General features: G+C 47.5%; 1 protein-coding gene across 2 annotated transcripts in view; it reads right to left on the minus strand.

The window, feature by feature from the left end:
• The window catches only part of ASB18 (ankyrin repeat and SOCS box containing 18), a 71,855-nt gene that overhangs the window by 38,889 nt on the left and 16,975 nt on the right, over nt 1-15,991 (minus strand). The window contains exons 2-3 of one of the 2 annotated variants that reach the window (NM_001302952.2): nt 10,253-10,375; nt 6,379-6,646 (exon numbers count right to left, since the gene is read on the minus strand). In NM_001302952.2, coding sequence (NP_001289881.1) covers nt 6,379-6,646; nt 10,253-10,375 — 391 coding nt within the window. The remainder of the gene's footprint in view (nt 1-6,378; nt 6,647-10,252; nt 10,376-15,991) is intronic. The other variant, XM_015467203.3, reaches the window with a different exon arrangement.

The following is a 15,991-nucleotide window of genomic DNA, read 5'->3' on the forward strand; positions in this document are numbered from 1 at the left end:
TCGTAATCTGTTATCAGCAATAGATTACTATTGCAGATGGAAAAGAGTATACTGTGCTGCTGCTGCTGCTGAGTCGCTTCAGTCGTGTCCGACTCTGTTCGACCCCATAGACGGCAGCCCACCAGGCTCCCCCATCCCTGGGATTCTCCAGGCAAGAACACTGGAGTGGGCTGCCATTTCCTTCTCTAGTGCATGAAAGTGAAAAGTGAAAGTGAAGTCATTCAGTCGTGTCCGACTCCTAGCGACCCCATGGACTGCAGCCTACCAGGCTCCTCCATCCATGGGATTTTCCAGGCAAGAGTACTGGAGTGGTGTGCCATTGCCTTCTCTGTAAAGCATGTGGGATTCAGCTAAAGTAGTGCATAGTGGGTACATGTGTAACACTGAAATACCATGGACTGTGGCCCATCAGACTCCTCTGCCCATTGGATTTCCCAGCAAGAACACTGGAGTGGGCTGCCATTTCCTTCTCCAGGGGATGTTCCCCACCCAGGGATTGAACCCAGGTCTCCTGCATCACAGACAGATTCTTTATCAACTAAGACACTGGGAAGTCATATTAGAAAATAAAAACCCATCAAATCAAAGACATTAGCTGCCATCTTACAAATCAGAAAGACAAGAGCATATGAAATTCAATGTAAGCAAAGGAAAGAGGAAATGAGGATCATATCAGAAATCAATGAAAAATAAAACAGTAAAATAAAAAAAATTAGTAAAACCCAAAATAGACTGATCAGGGGAGAAAGAATAAAAACCACAAATTCCATTATTGTGAATGAAAGTGGTGACTACAGATTCTGCAGCTATTAAAAGTATAATAGAAAACAACTTTATGACAATACATTTAACAACTTAGATGAAAGAGGTAAATCTCTTGAAAGATACAAGCTATCAAAGCTCACTCAGGAAAGAAATAACCTGAACGCCACTATAGCCATTAAAGAAATTGAATTCATAGCTGAAAATCTGCTCAAAAACAAAACTCCAGGCCAAGACAGCTTTACTGATGATTTCTACCACACACTTAAGGAAGAAATAAAATTAATTTTACACAAGAACTTCTCAGCTCATTTTTGAGGCTAGCATTAACTCAGATACCAAAACCAGACAAAAACATTACAAGAAAAAACTGCAGATCAATACCTCTCACAAACATAGATACAGATGTTTTAAGAATTCCAGCAAATCAAACCCAGGAATTTATAAATTGTGGTCGGAAGAATGCAAGGTTGGTTTAACATCTGAAAGTCAACCAGTGTAAATAATTATATTAACAGACTAAAAATACACACACAGGATCAACTCCTATGTCCATGGGATTTCCTCTGTCCATGGGATTTCCCAGCAAGAATACTGGAGTGGGTTGCCATTGCCTTCTCCGGGGGATCTCTTACATATCCTGCATTGGCAGGGAGGTTCTTTACCACTAGTGCCAGCTGGGAAGCCTCGGGAACAACTCAATATATGCAGAGAAGGCATCTGAGAAAATCCAACATCCATTCATAGAAAAAACTCTCCGCAAACCAGGGATAGAAGGGCATTCTCTCAATCTGAAAAAAAACCATCTACAAAATACCTACATCCAATATCATACCCAATGGTGAAAGATTTAAGCCCTCTAAGATTAGAAATAAGGAAAGTTGTTTTCGCTCACTGCTTCTATTCAACAGAGAACTGGAGGTTCTATCTAGTGCAATAAAGCAAGAACAAGGCATCCAGACTGGAAAGGAAGTAAAACTGTTTATTTGAAGATGACATGATTGTCATAGAAATCTTTTGGAATTTATGATAGGCAACTAGAACAAATACTAAGCTTAGCAAGGTTGCAGGTTGCAAATTAATACACAAAATAAATTCTTATTAATTTATATAGTAGCTACCACCACAGAAATTTAAATAAAAATACCACTTACAAAAGCATCAGAAATTAAAAACTTAGGGATAAATCTGAAAAATGTATGCAAGCATTGTACACTAAAAACTATCAAATGAAGTTAAAAGAAACTAGGAGCTAAATAAATGGAGAGATTTATTGTGTTCATGGGTTGAAAGATTCAATATTTTTATGTCAAGTCTCCCCAGGTTGATCTATAGATTCACATCAACCTCAGTCAAGACACAGCAGGCTTTTTTTTCTTTTTTGTAGAAACTGATAAACTGATTTTAAAATTTATGTGGAAATGTGAAGAGGCTAGAAAAGCCAAAACAACTTTGAATGATGCTGGAGAATTTATGCGACCTGACTTCAAGATTTCTTACGGAGCTACAGCATTCAGTACAAGGTGGTACTGGTGTCAGAAAAGACCAATAGAGCAAGGAATAACAGAACAGAGGCATAGAGCAACGGCTCTACAAGGGCGCCCTGGTGGCCTTGCGTGTACCCACACTGGCCACACAAACAAAAGTTTGAACCACTGCTGGCCTAAGTCTTGGCAGAGCACCCTGCGATCCTCCAGAACTTGTTAAGGGGCTGCTATAAGACCCTTGTCCACTCGCCTCCCTGTGTCCCCTGGGAGGCTGTCCTGAGCTGTTTCTTACCACTTCCTGGGTTCTGGTGCGGTTTGGGACTTCCTGCCTGCCCCCCTCAGAGTAGAGCTGTGGACTATAAAGCTGCTCACCTGACATCTAGATTCAGGTGTGCTACAACAGGTATCCTGCAAGTCACACTGCCATAATGTATCTCCTTCTGTATGGGTGTTGTCTTTTGTGGTGTGTAGGGCAGGACCATGCAGAATTGGAACCTTTGGCTGTTTTTCTTCTCACTGTGTATGTAAGTGTTAAAAGTCTCTGAATCTAGGAGGGGCTCCTTGGGTCTTTACTGAATCAGTCAGGCCTTGCCCTGTCTTATGTGTACGTGACAAGAGAGCCAGAAATAAACCCATACGTACGTCCTTATGGAGACGGCGATGGCACCCACTCCAGTGCTCTTGCCTGGAAAACCCCAAGGACGGAGGAGCCTGGTGGGCTGCAGTCCAAGGGGTCCTAAGGGTCCGACATGACTGAGCGACTTCACTTTCACTTTTCACTTTCATGCATTGGAGAAGGCAATGGCACCCACTCCAGTGTTCTTGCCTGGAGAATTCCAGGGATGGGGGAGCCTGGTGGGCTGCCGTCTAGGGGTCGCACAGAGTCGGACACGACTGAAGCGACTTAGCAGCAGCAGCAGCAGCAGCAGCAACAGCCTATGTCCTTAAGTTGACTTTCAACTAAAGTGCAAAGGCAAACCCGTGGAGAAAGAAGAGGCTCCTTGACAAATAGTGCTGGAACTGTTGCATAACCACAGGCAGAGGAAAAAAAGAAAGCCTCAATTCCTACCTCACACCATATTCAGACACTAACTCAAAATGGGTCATAGACTTAAACGTAACATATAAAGTTATTAAAATTTTTAGAGGGAAACATAGGAGGAAATGTTGTGGTCATGGTTGGGCAAAGTTGTTTTATTTTACAGAAAATAACCCAACATGATTCCTAAAATTAAAAAATTGATCAGTTGTAAGGGTTAATCACTCAGTCGTATCTGACTCTTTGCAATCCCATGGACTGTAACTGTAATCTCCAGGATCCTCTGTCTATGGAATTTTCCAGGCAAGAATACTGGAGTGGGTTGCCCTTCCCTTCTCCAGGGGATCTTCCCAACCCGGGACTCGAACCTGGGTCTCTTGCATTGCAGGCAGATTCTTCACCATCTGAACCACCAGTTAGATTCCACCAAAAGTAAGAAAAGACACTTTTAAGGAAAGAAACTATAACCCAGAGACTGGAAGATAATATTTATTAACCACATACCTGATAAGGGACTTTTACCCAGAAAATATAAAGAAATCTCAAAATTTAAGGAAAAAACAAACACCCCAGTATTTTTAAAAGGCACAAGATATGAACAAGCACTTCACCAAAGAAAATAAATGTATGCTAAATAAGTACATGAGAAGATGCCCAACATCACTTGTTATTAGGAAGATGCAAATCAAAACTGCAGTGGAATAGTTCTAAATCCCTATAGAATGTCTAACAGCTAAACAGTGACTGTACCAAGTGTCAGTGAGGATGGGAAGCAGCAGGAACAATCATACATAACTGGTGGGAATGTAAAATGGTAGTTCCAACTGGAACGAAGCTTGGTCATTTGCTAATCATATCATGTGACGCAGCTATGCCTAGGTATTTATCCAGGAGGAATGAAAGCATAAACTCAGACAAAGGCTGGTACATGAATGTTCACAGCAGCTTTACTTGCAATAGCCTCAAGTCGGAAATGATCAAGTGTCTTTTAACATATGAGTGGATAGACACGTTGCGTTATTCTGTACCAAGGAATACCATTCACCAATGAAAAGGAGTGAATTATGGATATACAAAACAGTATAATAAATATCAAAAGTATGGGGATTGACATGTACACAGATATATTTATAATAGACCAACAAGGACCTAGTGTACAGCACAGGGAACTCTGCTCTAACTTAAATGGGAAAAGAATTTGAAAAATAATAGATCTATGTATCTACTTACTCATCGGGTCCCAAAGAGTCCAACACAACTTGGTGACTGAACCACAGAAAAACACTTGTATAACTGAATCACTTCACTGTACACCTGAGACTAAGACAACATTGTTGATCAAACTATACTCCAATATAAAAATAAAAAATAAATGATTCAAGAAAAAAAATCTGAAAGTAATATTTTTGCATGAAAGATGTCAGGCAAAAGAGACTACATTCCATTTACACAGAATTCCAGCAAATTCAGACTAAACTACAGTGACAAAAAAACAGGTCAGTGGGAAATTGGAGAAGGGGGAGGGAGAGGTTCCAGTGGGACAAGGGAACATTTTGCTGGTGATGGCTGGGTTCACAATCTTGCTTATAGGGATGGTTTCACCTGCTTTCCTGTCTCCAAATTTATCAGATTGCATACTTTAAGCATGTGCACCTTACTACATGCAATTACAGCTCAGTAATGTGCTTTTTGGAGAAGGCAATGGCACCCCACTCCAGTACTCTTGCCTGGAGAATCCCAGGGATGGGGGAGCCTGGTGGGCTGCGGTCTATGGGGTCGCACAGAGTCGGACACGACTGAAGTGACCTAGCAGCAGCAGCAGCAATGCTGCTTTTAGATATTATATTGTTTTCAGTCACCGTCCTTCAGTCACTTTCAAGCCTCCTGGTGGTCCACGTGGCTTCCTGAGTCCCTGCTCTGAACACAGGTGACATTGGTAGGTGGTGCCCCCATCTTGATCCCTGAGAGCCCAGCAGTCCTGCCTGCCTGCACTTAACATGATGCTTTTATTTAATCCTCACCATAGAGACAGAAATGGCAACCCACTGCAGTATGCTTGCCTGGAGAATCCCATGGACAGGGGAGCCTGGTGGGCTGCCGTCTATGGGGTCGCACAGAGTCGGACACGACTGAAGCGACTTAGCAGCAGCAGCAGCAGCATAGAGACAGAAGGCCATGAAAACGGAAACCCAAGAACAGGGACTAGAACATTTTGACTAAAAGAAACGTCAAGATGGACACAAGGCAAGCTGGAAACCCGGGAAGAAAAGGCCCATGCGATGACATGGGGCCCCCGCCGCGTCTCCCAGGACCTACTGGATCCCAAGTGGACAGACCTCCTCAAGGACAGCCGCGGGGCTGGACCCGGAACCGGCAGAATTTCTAGAAGCCGGGCACCTGGGCCTGGGGTCGGGGTGGGGGTGGTCCTAGAATATGTGGGCACAGCTCGACTGGCTTGCGGGGCTCCGAAGCCCCGCCCGAGGAGCTAACCATTTATGTCACACTGTGACAATTATTCTGCATAAAATTATCATTAAAAACCCTAATTTTTCAGGCTTCAACCCCGCCAGTGGCCTTTTAGCATTCTCCAGCGCGGGCGTCTGCGGGCCGGTGATCACCGGCTCATTACCTCCGTGTGGCGCCGCCCGCCCCGCGCTCGCAATCAAGCACTAATTAAACCGGCGCGGCCCGGGCTGGGGCCCGAGGCTGGGCGGGGGGCGCGGGCGGAGCGGACCTGGTGGCCGCCGCGGGGCCGAGACGGACGGCGGGGATCGTGGCGCTGGCCGTGGGCTCCGGGCTCTGGGACGGGGCCGGCGGTGGGCGGGACCCGGATCTGGGGGCGGGGCCTACGGGGCGGGGCCTGGGGGCGCTTAGCGGGGCCATGCAGGGCAGGGTGTCCGGGGGCGGGGTCGGGGGGGGTTGTCGGTGTCGGTGGGCGGGGCCCGGGTCTGGGGGCGGGGCCATGGGGCCCGTGGGTGGGCCCAACAGGGGGCGGGCCTGGGGCTCTCATCCAGGCTGTGCAGGGCTAGGCGTCCGGGGGCGGGGTCGGGGGTCGGGGTTGGGGTTGGGGTCGGGGCCCTGGGTCCTTACCCGAGCGAGGCGGCCGTGCGGCAGAGGTGCAGGGGCGCCAGGCCCTCGGCGCTGAGCAGGTCGGGGTCGGCGCGGTGCTGCAGTAGCAGCCGGGCGCAGGCCGTGTGGCTCCCCAGGCAGGCCTCGTGCAGGGCGCCGCGGCCGCCCGGGCTGGCGTCGGGGTCGGCGCCGCGGCCGAGCAGGTGGCGCACGCAGGCCGTGTGGCCCTGGGCCGCGGCGATGCACAGGGGCGTGGTGAGCTCGCGCTTGTACTCCAGGGTCCAGAGGCCTGGGGAGCGGGTGGGGAGAGGGAAGGTGAGAGGGGGGCGCGGGTGAGGGGACGGTGTCCGTTAAGACTGAAATGGGGGAAACCATCTGTTAGGAGAAGGGGCCAGGTGGGCATGTGGGAAGCTACTCGAAGATGCTCTGGCCTTAGGGACAGAGAAACGGGTGAGATCCGACTGGAACACAGACAAGGGATGGAGGGAGGTCTCGGGGGTAGAGGTTAAAGAACGCTGACAGAGAGGGGTAGAGAGACAGCGAGGGAAGGCAGTGTGAGGGGGGGAAGAGAGGGCGAAACAGGACAAAGAGCGTCCTGGAGAGGGCAGAGATGGAGACCTGGGGGAGAGAAGCAACAGAAAGGAGAGGCTGAAACCAAGACCGAGAGATTGGGGCGGCGGCGGGCAGAGGGGTGTTACTGAGAAGCAAGAGGGTTTTGCCAAATATGAGGGTGACTGGGGACTCAGGTAAGATGTGAGGAGTTAAAAGCTGAACAAGCAGGAGCATTTAAGGTGGAATTCACACTTTCAAGGCTCTGAATTAGGGCAGCCGGCGGGCGGAAAGTGAGCTGTGGATTTTTCTGGAATCCAAGCCCTCTCTTTTTGAGTCCCTGATTTTACCCCCTTTATCATTAAGAGGAGAAAACAACAGGCAAAACAAACTGACCCACATCACCAAGGCTGCTCAAGAAAAGGACTCGGAAAGTTTAGTTGTCTTGGAAGTGGCCGGTTTTCAGAAGCACCCTTTGATGTGCTGGTCTGCATTGAGCACAATCCTGGTTTGTTTCTTTGCGCTTTTTAGGGTTTTGTGTGTGCACGCATATGTGTGTCTGTGTGTGTGTAAGGTTGCTCTTTCTTGAAGGATGAATGGAGCAGGAGCTATACATTTCACTTCTCTGAAAACTTTGGGCTTTCAAAAGGCCCATGGAAGGTTGTTAGCGGCCACGAGCGCTCCTGGAAATGGGGAGAGCTGTCCCTGGTGAATACACTTCAAGGGACAGGATTTCACATGGCAGGGATGCCTTCTGATAATGATGGAAGAATCGATACCATGGCTGTAATGAGCTGTGGAGGAGACCCTTTTCACAGGCCACCTCCTTCATGGGACCCATGCTGAGCGGTTTTGAAAGACCACTCATAATTACCTACCTCAATGTAGCGCAGGGTTCTAGCCTGACCCCGGGTCCCCAGGGCCCAGCCTGGAGGTTGTGCACTGCTGGGAGAAGAGGGGCCTGTCATCCTGGTGGTGGGTGATGGTGGCTGGAGGCCCCGGGGATGTGGTCCTACATGGACCCCTGTCTTCACTGGGTCTGATTTGATGGAGGCATTGATCTGGCCCTTGATGATAACAGTGACCTACATTCGCGTCCAACTCTCTGCGACCCCATGGACTGTAGGCTGCCAGGCTCCTCTGTCCATGGAATTCTCCAGGCGAGAATACATTCTTGTAGGGCCCAGCTCCTCCTTCTTGATTCTACTCATTTTCCCTAGATGGGAAGTTTACGTACTGAGGGGCCAGGAAGCAGGTACTCCGTTTTCTAGGGCATGCTAAGTTCCCAGCTCTACTCTACCCACCATCAGCAGCTCTGTTCACCCAGCCAAGATGCCAAAGTCTTCCTCTGGACTCACAGGAAGAGGCAGTGGAGGGCCATTTAGCTCTGCCGTAGCTTAGGGCCAGCCCCCTTCTCCAGGTCCCTGCAGGCTTCTCTCCCTGTGGTGTGTGAAAAATGTGTGCGTGAAAGTGTTAGACTCTCAGTCATGTCTGATTCTTTGGGACCCATGGACTGTAGCCCACCAGGCTCCTCTGTCCACGGGATTCTCCAGGCAAGAGTACTGGAGTGGGTTGCCATTTCCTTCTCCAGGGGATCTTCCACACCCAGGGATAGAACCTGGGCCTTCTGCATTGCAGGCAGATTGTTTACCATCTGAGCTACCCCTTAGCATCATCCTCTGTGGGAATGGTTTCTTGGGACCGCAAGCTCCAGGGGGCCAGCATTCTATCATGGGTGTGGCACCCAGGGGCTGGCCACCGTGAACCTGTGTCTTCCCTTCCCCATGGCTCCCTTCACGAGGTGCTGAATTGGCTGCAGGAAGCATGGGGGCCCCTGTTCTCAGCCTGGGCTGGGTCATCTCTGCTACTGGACCAGCGTGGAGCAGTCAAGCGGCTGAGCTGAAAGAGCATGGAGGCCAGCAGCATCCATCCTGTCTTCCCAGCTCGCGCTGAGGCCACAGGCCAGCACCAACGCTCAGGGCTGCCCTTTGCTCAGTAATAACTCAACATCCCTTCCCTGCCAGGGTGCTCTGATTTCCTGTCGTACAGTTGTGCCACAGAAAAACAGCACTCTTAGGGGTGGAAAGATTAAGGTGGTAAAGAGGAAGGAAACTTTGATTCAGACCACGAGCTGACATTAATATCTATTTGAAATTACATCATTTCAGCATGTTGCGAGTGTGTCCAGGGCTGTGAGGCATGTGATTAAAAAATACATTAATTAGACATTCAGGCAGTTGGCATTCTTGATTGGATCGTCCCACAGCCCTGTGGAGGAAGATGCACTCCCCGTCTGGGGACAGGTGAGGGAGAGGAGACCTGGAAAGGCACTGCAGTGCCTTTGGCTGGGAGGGATTTCGGCCCAGACGACCTGTGCTCGCTTCCCCGCAGCCCCTGCCGCCTCGCTGGCTGCTCTGAGCTGCTTAGCCCTTTGGCAGGGCCTGGGTTTATTCCCTTCTCCCCATGTGACATGTAGGCAAACTGTGTCAGTGCTCTGGAAACCACCCTTCCTCATTCTTGGTCTGCCAGAGCTCACGAGTCAGGAGCACCGGGCCCTGGCCCTTGGCTTGCTGATCACAGAGCCTTGCGTCCTCATTATTGCATCATGTGAACCCCCTCGGTAAACAGGTAGCACTGGGAGGCAAGGGCGGAAGGGTGCCCAGTGCAGAGCTCCAGCCGCCTCACCGCAGCCTGGTGGTCAGCTAGTCCATGCATCCCAGATGGGGGCAAGGGGGCTTCTCTTTACTTGGGAGCATGTTTGCCTGCCCGGCACGTAGCGACAGTGTCCAGGCAACAAGAATGCAGGCATATACGACCTAAGGACCTCTGGTTTCTCCCCTCTCCTCCCTCTTCCCGGGCTGCCCTGGGATCCAGGAGGAGTGTCTCCTGAGGGCTCGCCCTGCCCAGTGCTGGCTCTGTGCCCGCTTCTGCCCTGGAGCCCTGGAGTTCACAGATTCAGAGAGGAAATGCACAGCGCTGCCTGCCAGGGCCCGCTCCAGGAATACTCAAAGGAGAGGTGTGCTTTATCTCCCAACCCCCTGGCTGCCAGATCCAGGCTCTGGCAGATCAACACCCAAACCAGATCTCTTTTTAAAGACAAGAGGCCACTTCTAGCATCGCATGGGCACTCCTCACCCACTGATTGGCTTTTCCAATGTGATCGCTCATATCCGATCACCTAAAACTACGTCTGAAAAATCGTCCACGCATTTTGGCTTGTCAATGTCTTTGGCTCGAGCTTGTTAAATGCAGCACCGTCGTGAGCAGCCTACATGCTGCAGCTATATGTTCAGACATGTGTTAGTAGCTCCTTAAAAATAACGGGACTTTAAAAGAGCAAAGGTACCTGACAGTCCAAACGTGGCTGGGGATTTCACCTGCCACACCATCTCGTCCTTCTTGATCTCAAACACCACATTAGCATCCTGGAAGAACTTGTCCATGAGGGGCTTCAGATGCTCCAGGTCTCCTGTGACCAAGGCAGCGTGGTACTCGAGAACCGGTGACCCATCTCTTGCTTGAGGCTCTTTTTCCATCTTCTGAAAGATCTGAAGTCTCCCTCTAACTGGCTCTGGCTGTCCGTCCATCGCAATGCTGATGATCTCAGAAAGGCTCTCCAGGAAGGAGAAAGATGGTCTTCTGGAGTGTGGGCTATTTCTATTGTCATTACTCAATTGTCATCCAGCCGGGGCTGGGTGGTGGTGTATTTATAACTCCTGTGGGCTCTGATGTGATAACCGTCACTCGGTATGACCAGCATCATGTGACCACTGAGACGCCAAAGAGCTCGGCCACCCCCTTGCGATTGTGTACATGTAAACTCTAGAGCCAGGCCCATCTGTGTGTCTCCCAACCAGTTCGCCACACCATGCGGGCAGACGGCCTGAAACAGGCGGGCTTCTTTTTCCTGCTGTATAGGATGGCTGCTTTCATTTCATCCTCTTCCTTAGCTGCTGTGGCCAGTGGTGAGCGGATGTATGTTCCGAGGGCTGTGTTGGCCCCGAGGCTGTGTCAGGGAGATCCAGACAGACACTAAAAATGGCCAGGCTCTGCACAAGTGTCCCGGGCGGAGGCCCCATAGTAGGACAGACCAGGGATTCCCAAAGGCATCGTCATCTGGGGCCTGGGGGTTTCTTCCAGCTGTTGAGAACTGATCCCAAAATGTGCATCCCTTGCTGAAGATGAGAGAGGCCACAATTGTTTTTAATGAATGGTAACAGCTCTTTATTAGTAATGTACTAGTTACTGGCTACTAGTTCAGGGATTATTTTATTGTCTAAACATTAATAAGGTTTAAAAATGGAGTTACCATATGACACAGCAATTCCACTCCTGGGCATTTATTCAGAAAAGATGAAAGCTCTTAATTAAAAAAGATACATGCACTGCAGTGTTCATAACAGCACTCTTTACATACAATAGCCAAGACGTGGAAGCAACCTAAATGTTCATTAACAGAGGAATGGATAAAGAAGATGATGTGTGTACACACACACACACACATACGTATATAATAAGAATAGTAGCCATACAAAGAATGAATGCCATTTGCTGCAACATGGGTGGGACTAGAGATTATTATACTAAGTGAAGTGGGTCAAACAGAGAAAGCGAAATATGATATCACCTATATGTGGAATCCAAAAAAATGATACAAATTGACTTATTTATAAAAAAAGTAGACTCACAGACAAAAAAACAAGCTTATGGTTACCAAAGGTGAAAGTAGGGACAGGGATAAATTAAGAATAAACTACAAATTTGGGGTTAATGGCTCAGCGGTAAAGAATACACCTGCAATGCAGGAGTCACAGAAGACATGGGTTTGATCCCTGGGTCGGGAAGATCCCCTGGAGCAGGGCATGGCAACCCAGTCCAGTATTCTTGCCTGGAGAATTCCAAGGACAGAGGGGACTGGCGGGCTACAGTTCATGGGGTCGCAAAGAGTCAGACACAACTTAAGTGACTTGGCATGTATGCATGTAGGAATTGGGGATTAACAGATACACACTACTACATATAAGACATAAGTCTGTAAGCACGGGAAACTATATTCAATATCTTGTATTAACCTATAATGGAAAAGAATCTGAAAAAGAATATATATATATATATACACACACATACACACACACATATATATAATAAAACAGAATCTCTTTGCTGTAACTCTGAATCATTGTAAATAAACTATACTTCAATAAAAAATTTAAAAAAAGAGTAATGAGGTTATTTTTTCTTATAGCATAGATAAAACCCAGTTCTCACATATTTTTCCAGTTCTTGGTTTTCCCCTGCTGGAAAGTTGGGAAGGGCCAGTGCGGTGGGGCTCCCTGAAGCTGAGCTGTAACAAAGCACGCGCCCAGAGGCTGCAGGGAGGAAGGCGGGTCGGAGGGCGCTGCCTGGTCCTGGGAAGGGAAGCCGTGGAGGAAGGCGGGTCGGAGGGCGCTGCCTGGTCCTGGGAAGGGAAGCCGTGGAGGAAGGCGGGTCGGAGGGCGCTGCCTGGTCCTGGGAAGGGAAGCCATGGAGCTGGTGCCCAGGAGAGTTGGGCACAGACACTCGGGGGAGGGAGTGGAGATATCAGTAGCCGCCATCCTCTTGGTACCAGCGGTAGCCTAGGGACCTGTCGCTATGTGGTGCTGCAGACAAGCAACCAGTAGGGAGACAGCAGGAAGAAAGCTCTGACATCAGGGGCAGGGCTCAAGAGGCAGCAGCTCCTTAGTCACATCTGGGCTTCCTAAGCACCCTCTTTCCCCACGTGCCTCTCTCTCAGTCTCCTCCATTCCCCAGAGCAGCCCACTGACCTTCCCTACTCTCTTTAAGCCCTTCTGAAGCCTGAGCAGGATCTCTGTGTTGGGCCTTTATTTTGGTCCTATATTCCCTGGGGTGCTCCTTTCATCAAGATTTCCATGAAAAGGGGGACCCAGCAGAATACCCTTGGTTTTTCTTAGTGGAACTTGCAGTAAAGGGTGGAGGGGAAACTGGATGCTCTTATGGTGGCTCAGATAGTAAAGAATCTGCCTGTGATGTACAAGACCCAGGTTTGATCCTTGGGTCGGGAAGATTCCCTGGAGGAGAGCATGGCAACCCACCACAGTATTCTTGCCTGGAGAATCCCATGGACAGAGGAGCCTGGCGGGCTACAGTCCATAGGGTCACAAAGAGTCGGACATGACTCAGCAACTAACACTTTCGTGATTTAATAAGGGGACTTCCCTGATGGCTCTGTGGTAAAGAATCCACCTACAATGCAGGAGACATAGATTTGATCCTTGGGTAGGGAATATCCACTGGAGAAAGAAATGGCAACCTACTACAATATTCTTGCCTGGGCCAGGCAAGAATGTCTTAGTATGACATGGACAGAGGGGTCTGGCAGGCTGCAGTCCCTGGGGTCACAAAGAGTTGGACATGACTTAGCAACTAAACAACAGTATGACTTAATAAAGATGTGTTTTACCCTCATCATAGACCTGACTTTCAGGCATAAATGTATTCCACAGGCTGACCCAAGGCCTAGAGCTTCTTCCAACGGTAAAACCCACATCTCCTCTGTAGAAGGGGACTGCAGGGTGCTGGATAGGAGAGGTGTGGCTGTCTGTCTGCTCGTCTGTGTTGGCTTTGTGCAGGCATATAGGTTGAGTTGACTGTGTCTTGAAGGCTGAAGAGCTCATGTGGATGGCAGACAGTGTAGGCAATGGGGGTGACTGAGAACACTGCTGGGTACTGTGGAAAATGCAATGGTAAAGGATACAGATCGTGTTTGCAAGGAACATACAGGCTTCTTTGGACACAAGAGACAAGAGTATACAGAGAATGGTACACAGCATCACTGAAGACCATTTCCCTTCTAGAATGTTCACTAAATAAAATCTTTGACTCTTCCCTTTTCATTTCCCAATTATGTCGTTGCTCTATTCATTTCAATAGTGATATTAATTCTTCAGATATCTCATTTCTTTAAACATAGCCATTTTGCCCTGTTATATTCTCAGACTGATAGTTTGTAAATAGATACATTTCTGAAAGACTTTTCATGTGCAACTATAATCCAGGATCCAGCTGGAGCCTGTGCTTTAAACTGGAGCATTCTTTTGTACCTGACGCATGTTGTCATGGGTTATTTTTAAAAGGGGTGGAAGCCTGGAGGTGAGTCCAGTGATAAGAGCCATTCCACCCTGTGTTCTATGCTAAGTTTAGCTTTCCAAGTGTTATATTTGTCAACAGTGCCCTAAATACCCAAGCTTGATTTCAGTGGGCAGGGAGTAGCAGCCCAGAAACAGACTTTGTTCTTCATGAGAGCTTTTTAAAAACAGCTCATGGGAGACGGAATTGGCTTCACAAGTAGGACATGGAGATTATCAGGAGCATAGCAGGCTTGTTGTTGTTTAAGGAAAAAGAGCTGTATGTGTGACTATGACATCAAAAAAGTCAAAGTAAACAAACAAAAAAAGCCCCCACCAGTGGCCCAAGGTCCACCCATTCATTCACCTATTCATTCAGTAATCATTTGTGTAAGATTATGTTCTAGGATGTGTTGCTGGGTTTGGGGGATTCAGAGACAAAAAGGCATAACACATTTATCCTCAAGGAACACATAGAGTCCTGGCTGCACCAATTAGGCAAGAAAAAGAAATAAAAGGCATTTAAATTGAAAGAAAGAAGTCAAACTGGTACTATATATTGGCAGATGACATAAGATTATATATAGGAAACTCCAAATATTTTACCAAAAAAGTACTAGAACCAGTAAATGAATTGAGTAAAGTTGCAGGATGCAAAATTAATATACAGAAATCTGTTGCATCTCTATTCACTAATAATGAACTATCAGAAGGAGAAATGAAGAAAACAATCCCATTTACAATTGTGTCAAAAAGAATGAAATACCTAGGGATAAGCTTACCTAAGGAGGTAAAAGATCTGTACTTTAGAAAATGGAAAGGCATTGAGGAAAGAAATTGACGGTGACACAAACAAATAGGAAGATTTTTGGTGCTCAAGGATTGGAAGAATCAGTATTGTTAAAATGTTCATACTACCCAAAGCAATATACAGACTCAATGCAATCCCTATCAAAATATCAATGGCATTTTCCACACAACTAGAAAAAATAATCTTAAAATTTGTATAAAACCACAAAAGACCTCAAAGAACCAAAGCAATCTTTTAATTTTTCTAAATTTTATTTTCTTGCCTGCGCCTAGAGGTTCACGGGGTCTTCTTTCCCCAGCCCAGGATTGAACCCTAGCCCCAGTGCAAGCACCAAATCCTAACCACTGGACATGTGGGAATTCCCAGTCAAAGCAATCTCGAGGAGGAAGAATAAAGCTGGAGGTATCATACTCTCAGATTTTAATTACTACAGCTTTAGCGACAAAGCTACAGTAATTAAAACAGTGTTGTACTGGCACAGTAGCAGGCATGTAGATGAATGGAAAGGATAGAGAGCCCAGAAGTAAACCCACGCACATGTGGTCAGTGAATCTGCAACGAGGGATGCAAGCGTGTGTGATGTGAAAACGTCTCTCCAGTGAATGGCTTTGGGAAAACTGAGTGGCTACATGGAGAAGGATGAAACTGGACCACTCTCTTATACCATATACAAAAATAAGCTCAAAATGAATTAAACTCTTAAATGTAAGAGCTTAAGCCATAAAATTTCTAGAAGAAAATATAGGCAGTAACTTCTTTGACATCAGTCTAACCAATATGTCTTTGGATATGTCTCCTATGGCAAGGGCAACGAAAGCAAAAACACACAAATGGGACCTATTCAAACTAGAAAACGTTTGCACATCAAAACCATCAACAAATCAGAAAGGCAACCTGCTGGATGAAAGAAGATATTTGCAAAAGATATGTCCGGCAAGATACCCAAAATATATAAGGAATTCATACAACTCAATATCAAAAAAAAAGAAGTAATTCTATTAAATTATAGGCAGAGGACTGTTTGTATCTCATTTTCATCATCCTCACCCTTCTCGGCTTCCTTTAAAGGCAACATATAGCCTTCAAGATGTGACTCACCACTAATCTTCTCTGCCTGCTTCAGTTGATATGAAAACTCAGTTTCTTTCAA

Source organism: Bos taurus, chromosome 3, assembly GCF_002263795.3.
Source record: "Bos taurus isolate L1 Dominette 01449 registration number 42190680 breed Hereford chromosome 3, ARS-UCD2.0, whole genome shotgun sequence".
In the NCBI taxonomy this organism is placed as follows: Eukaryota; Metazoa; Chordata; class Mammalia; order Artiodactyla; family Bovidae; genus Bos; species Bos taurus.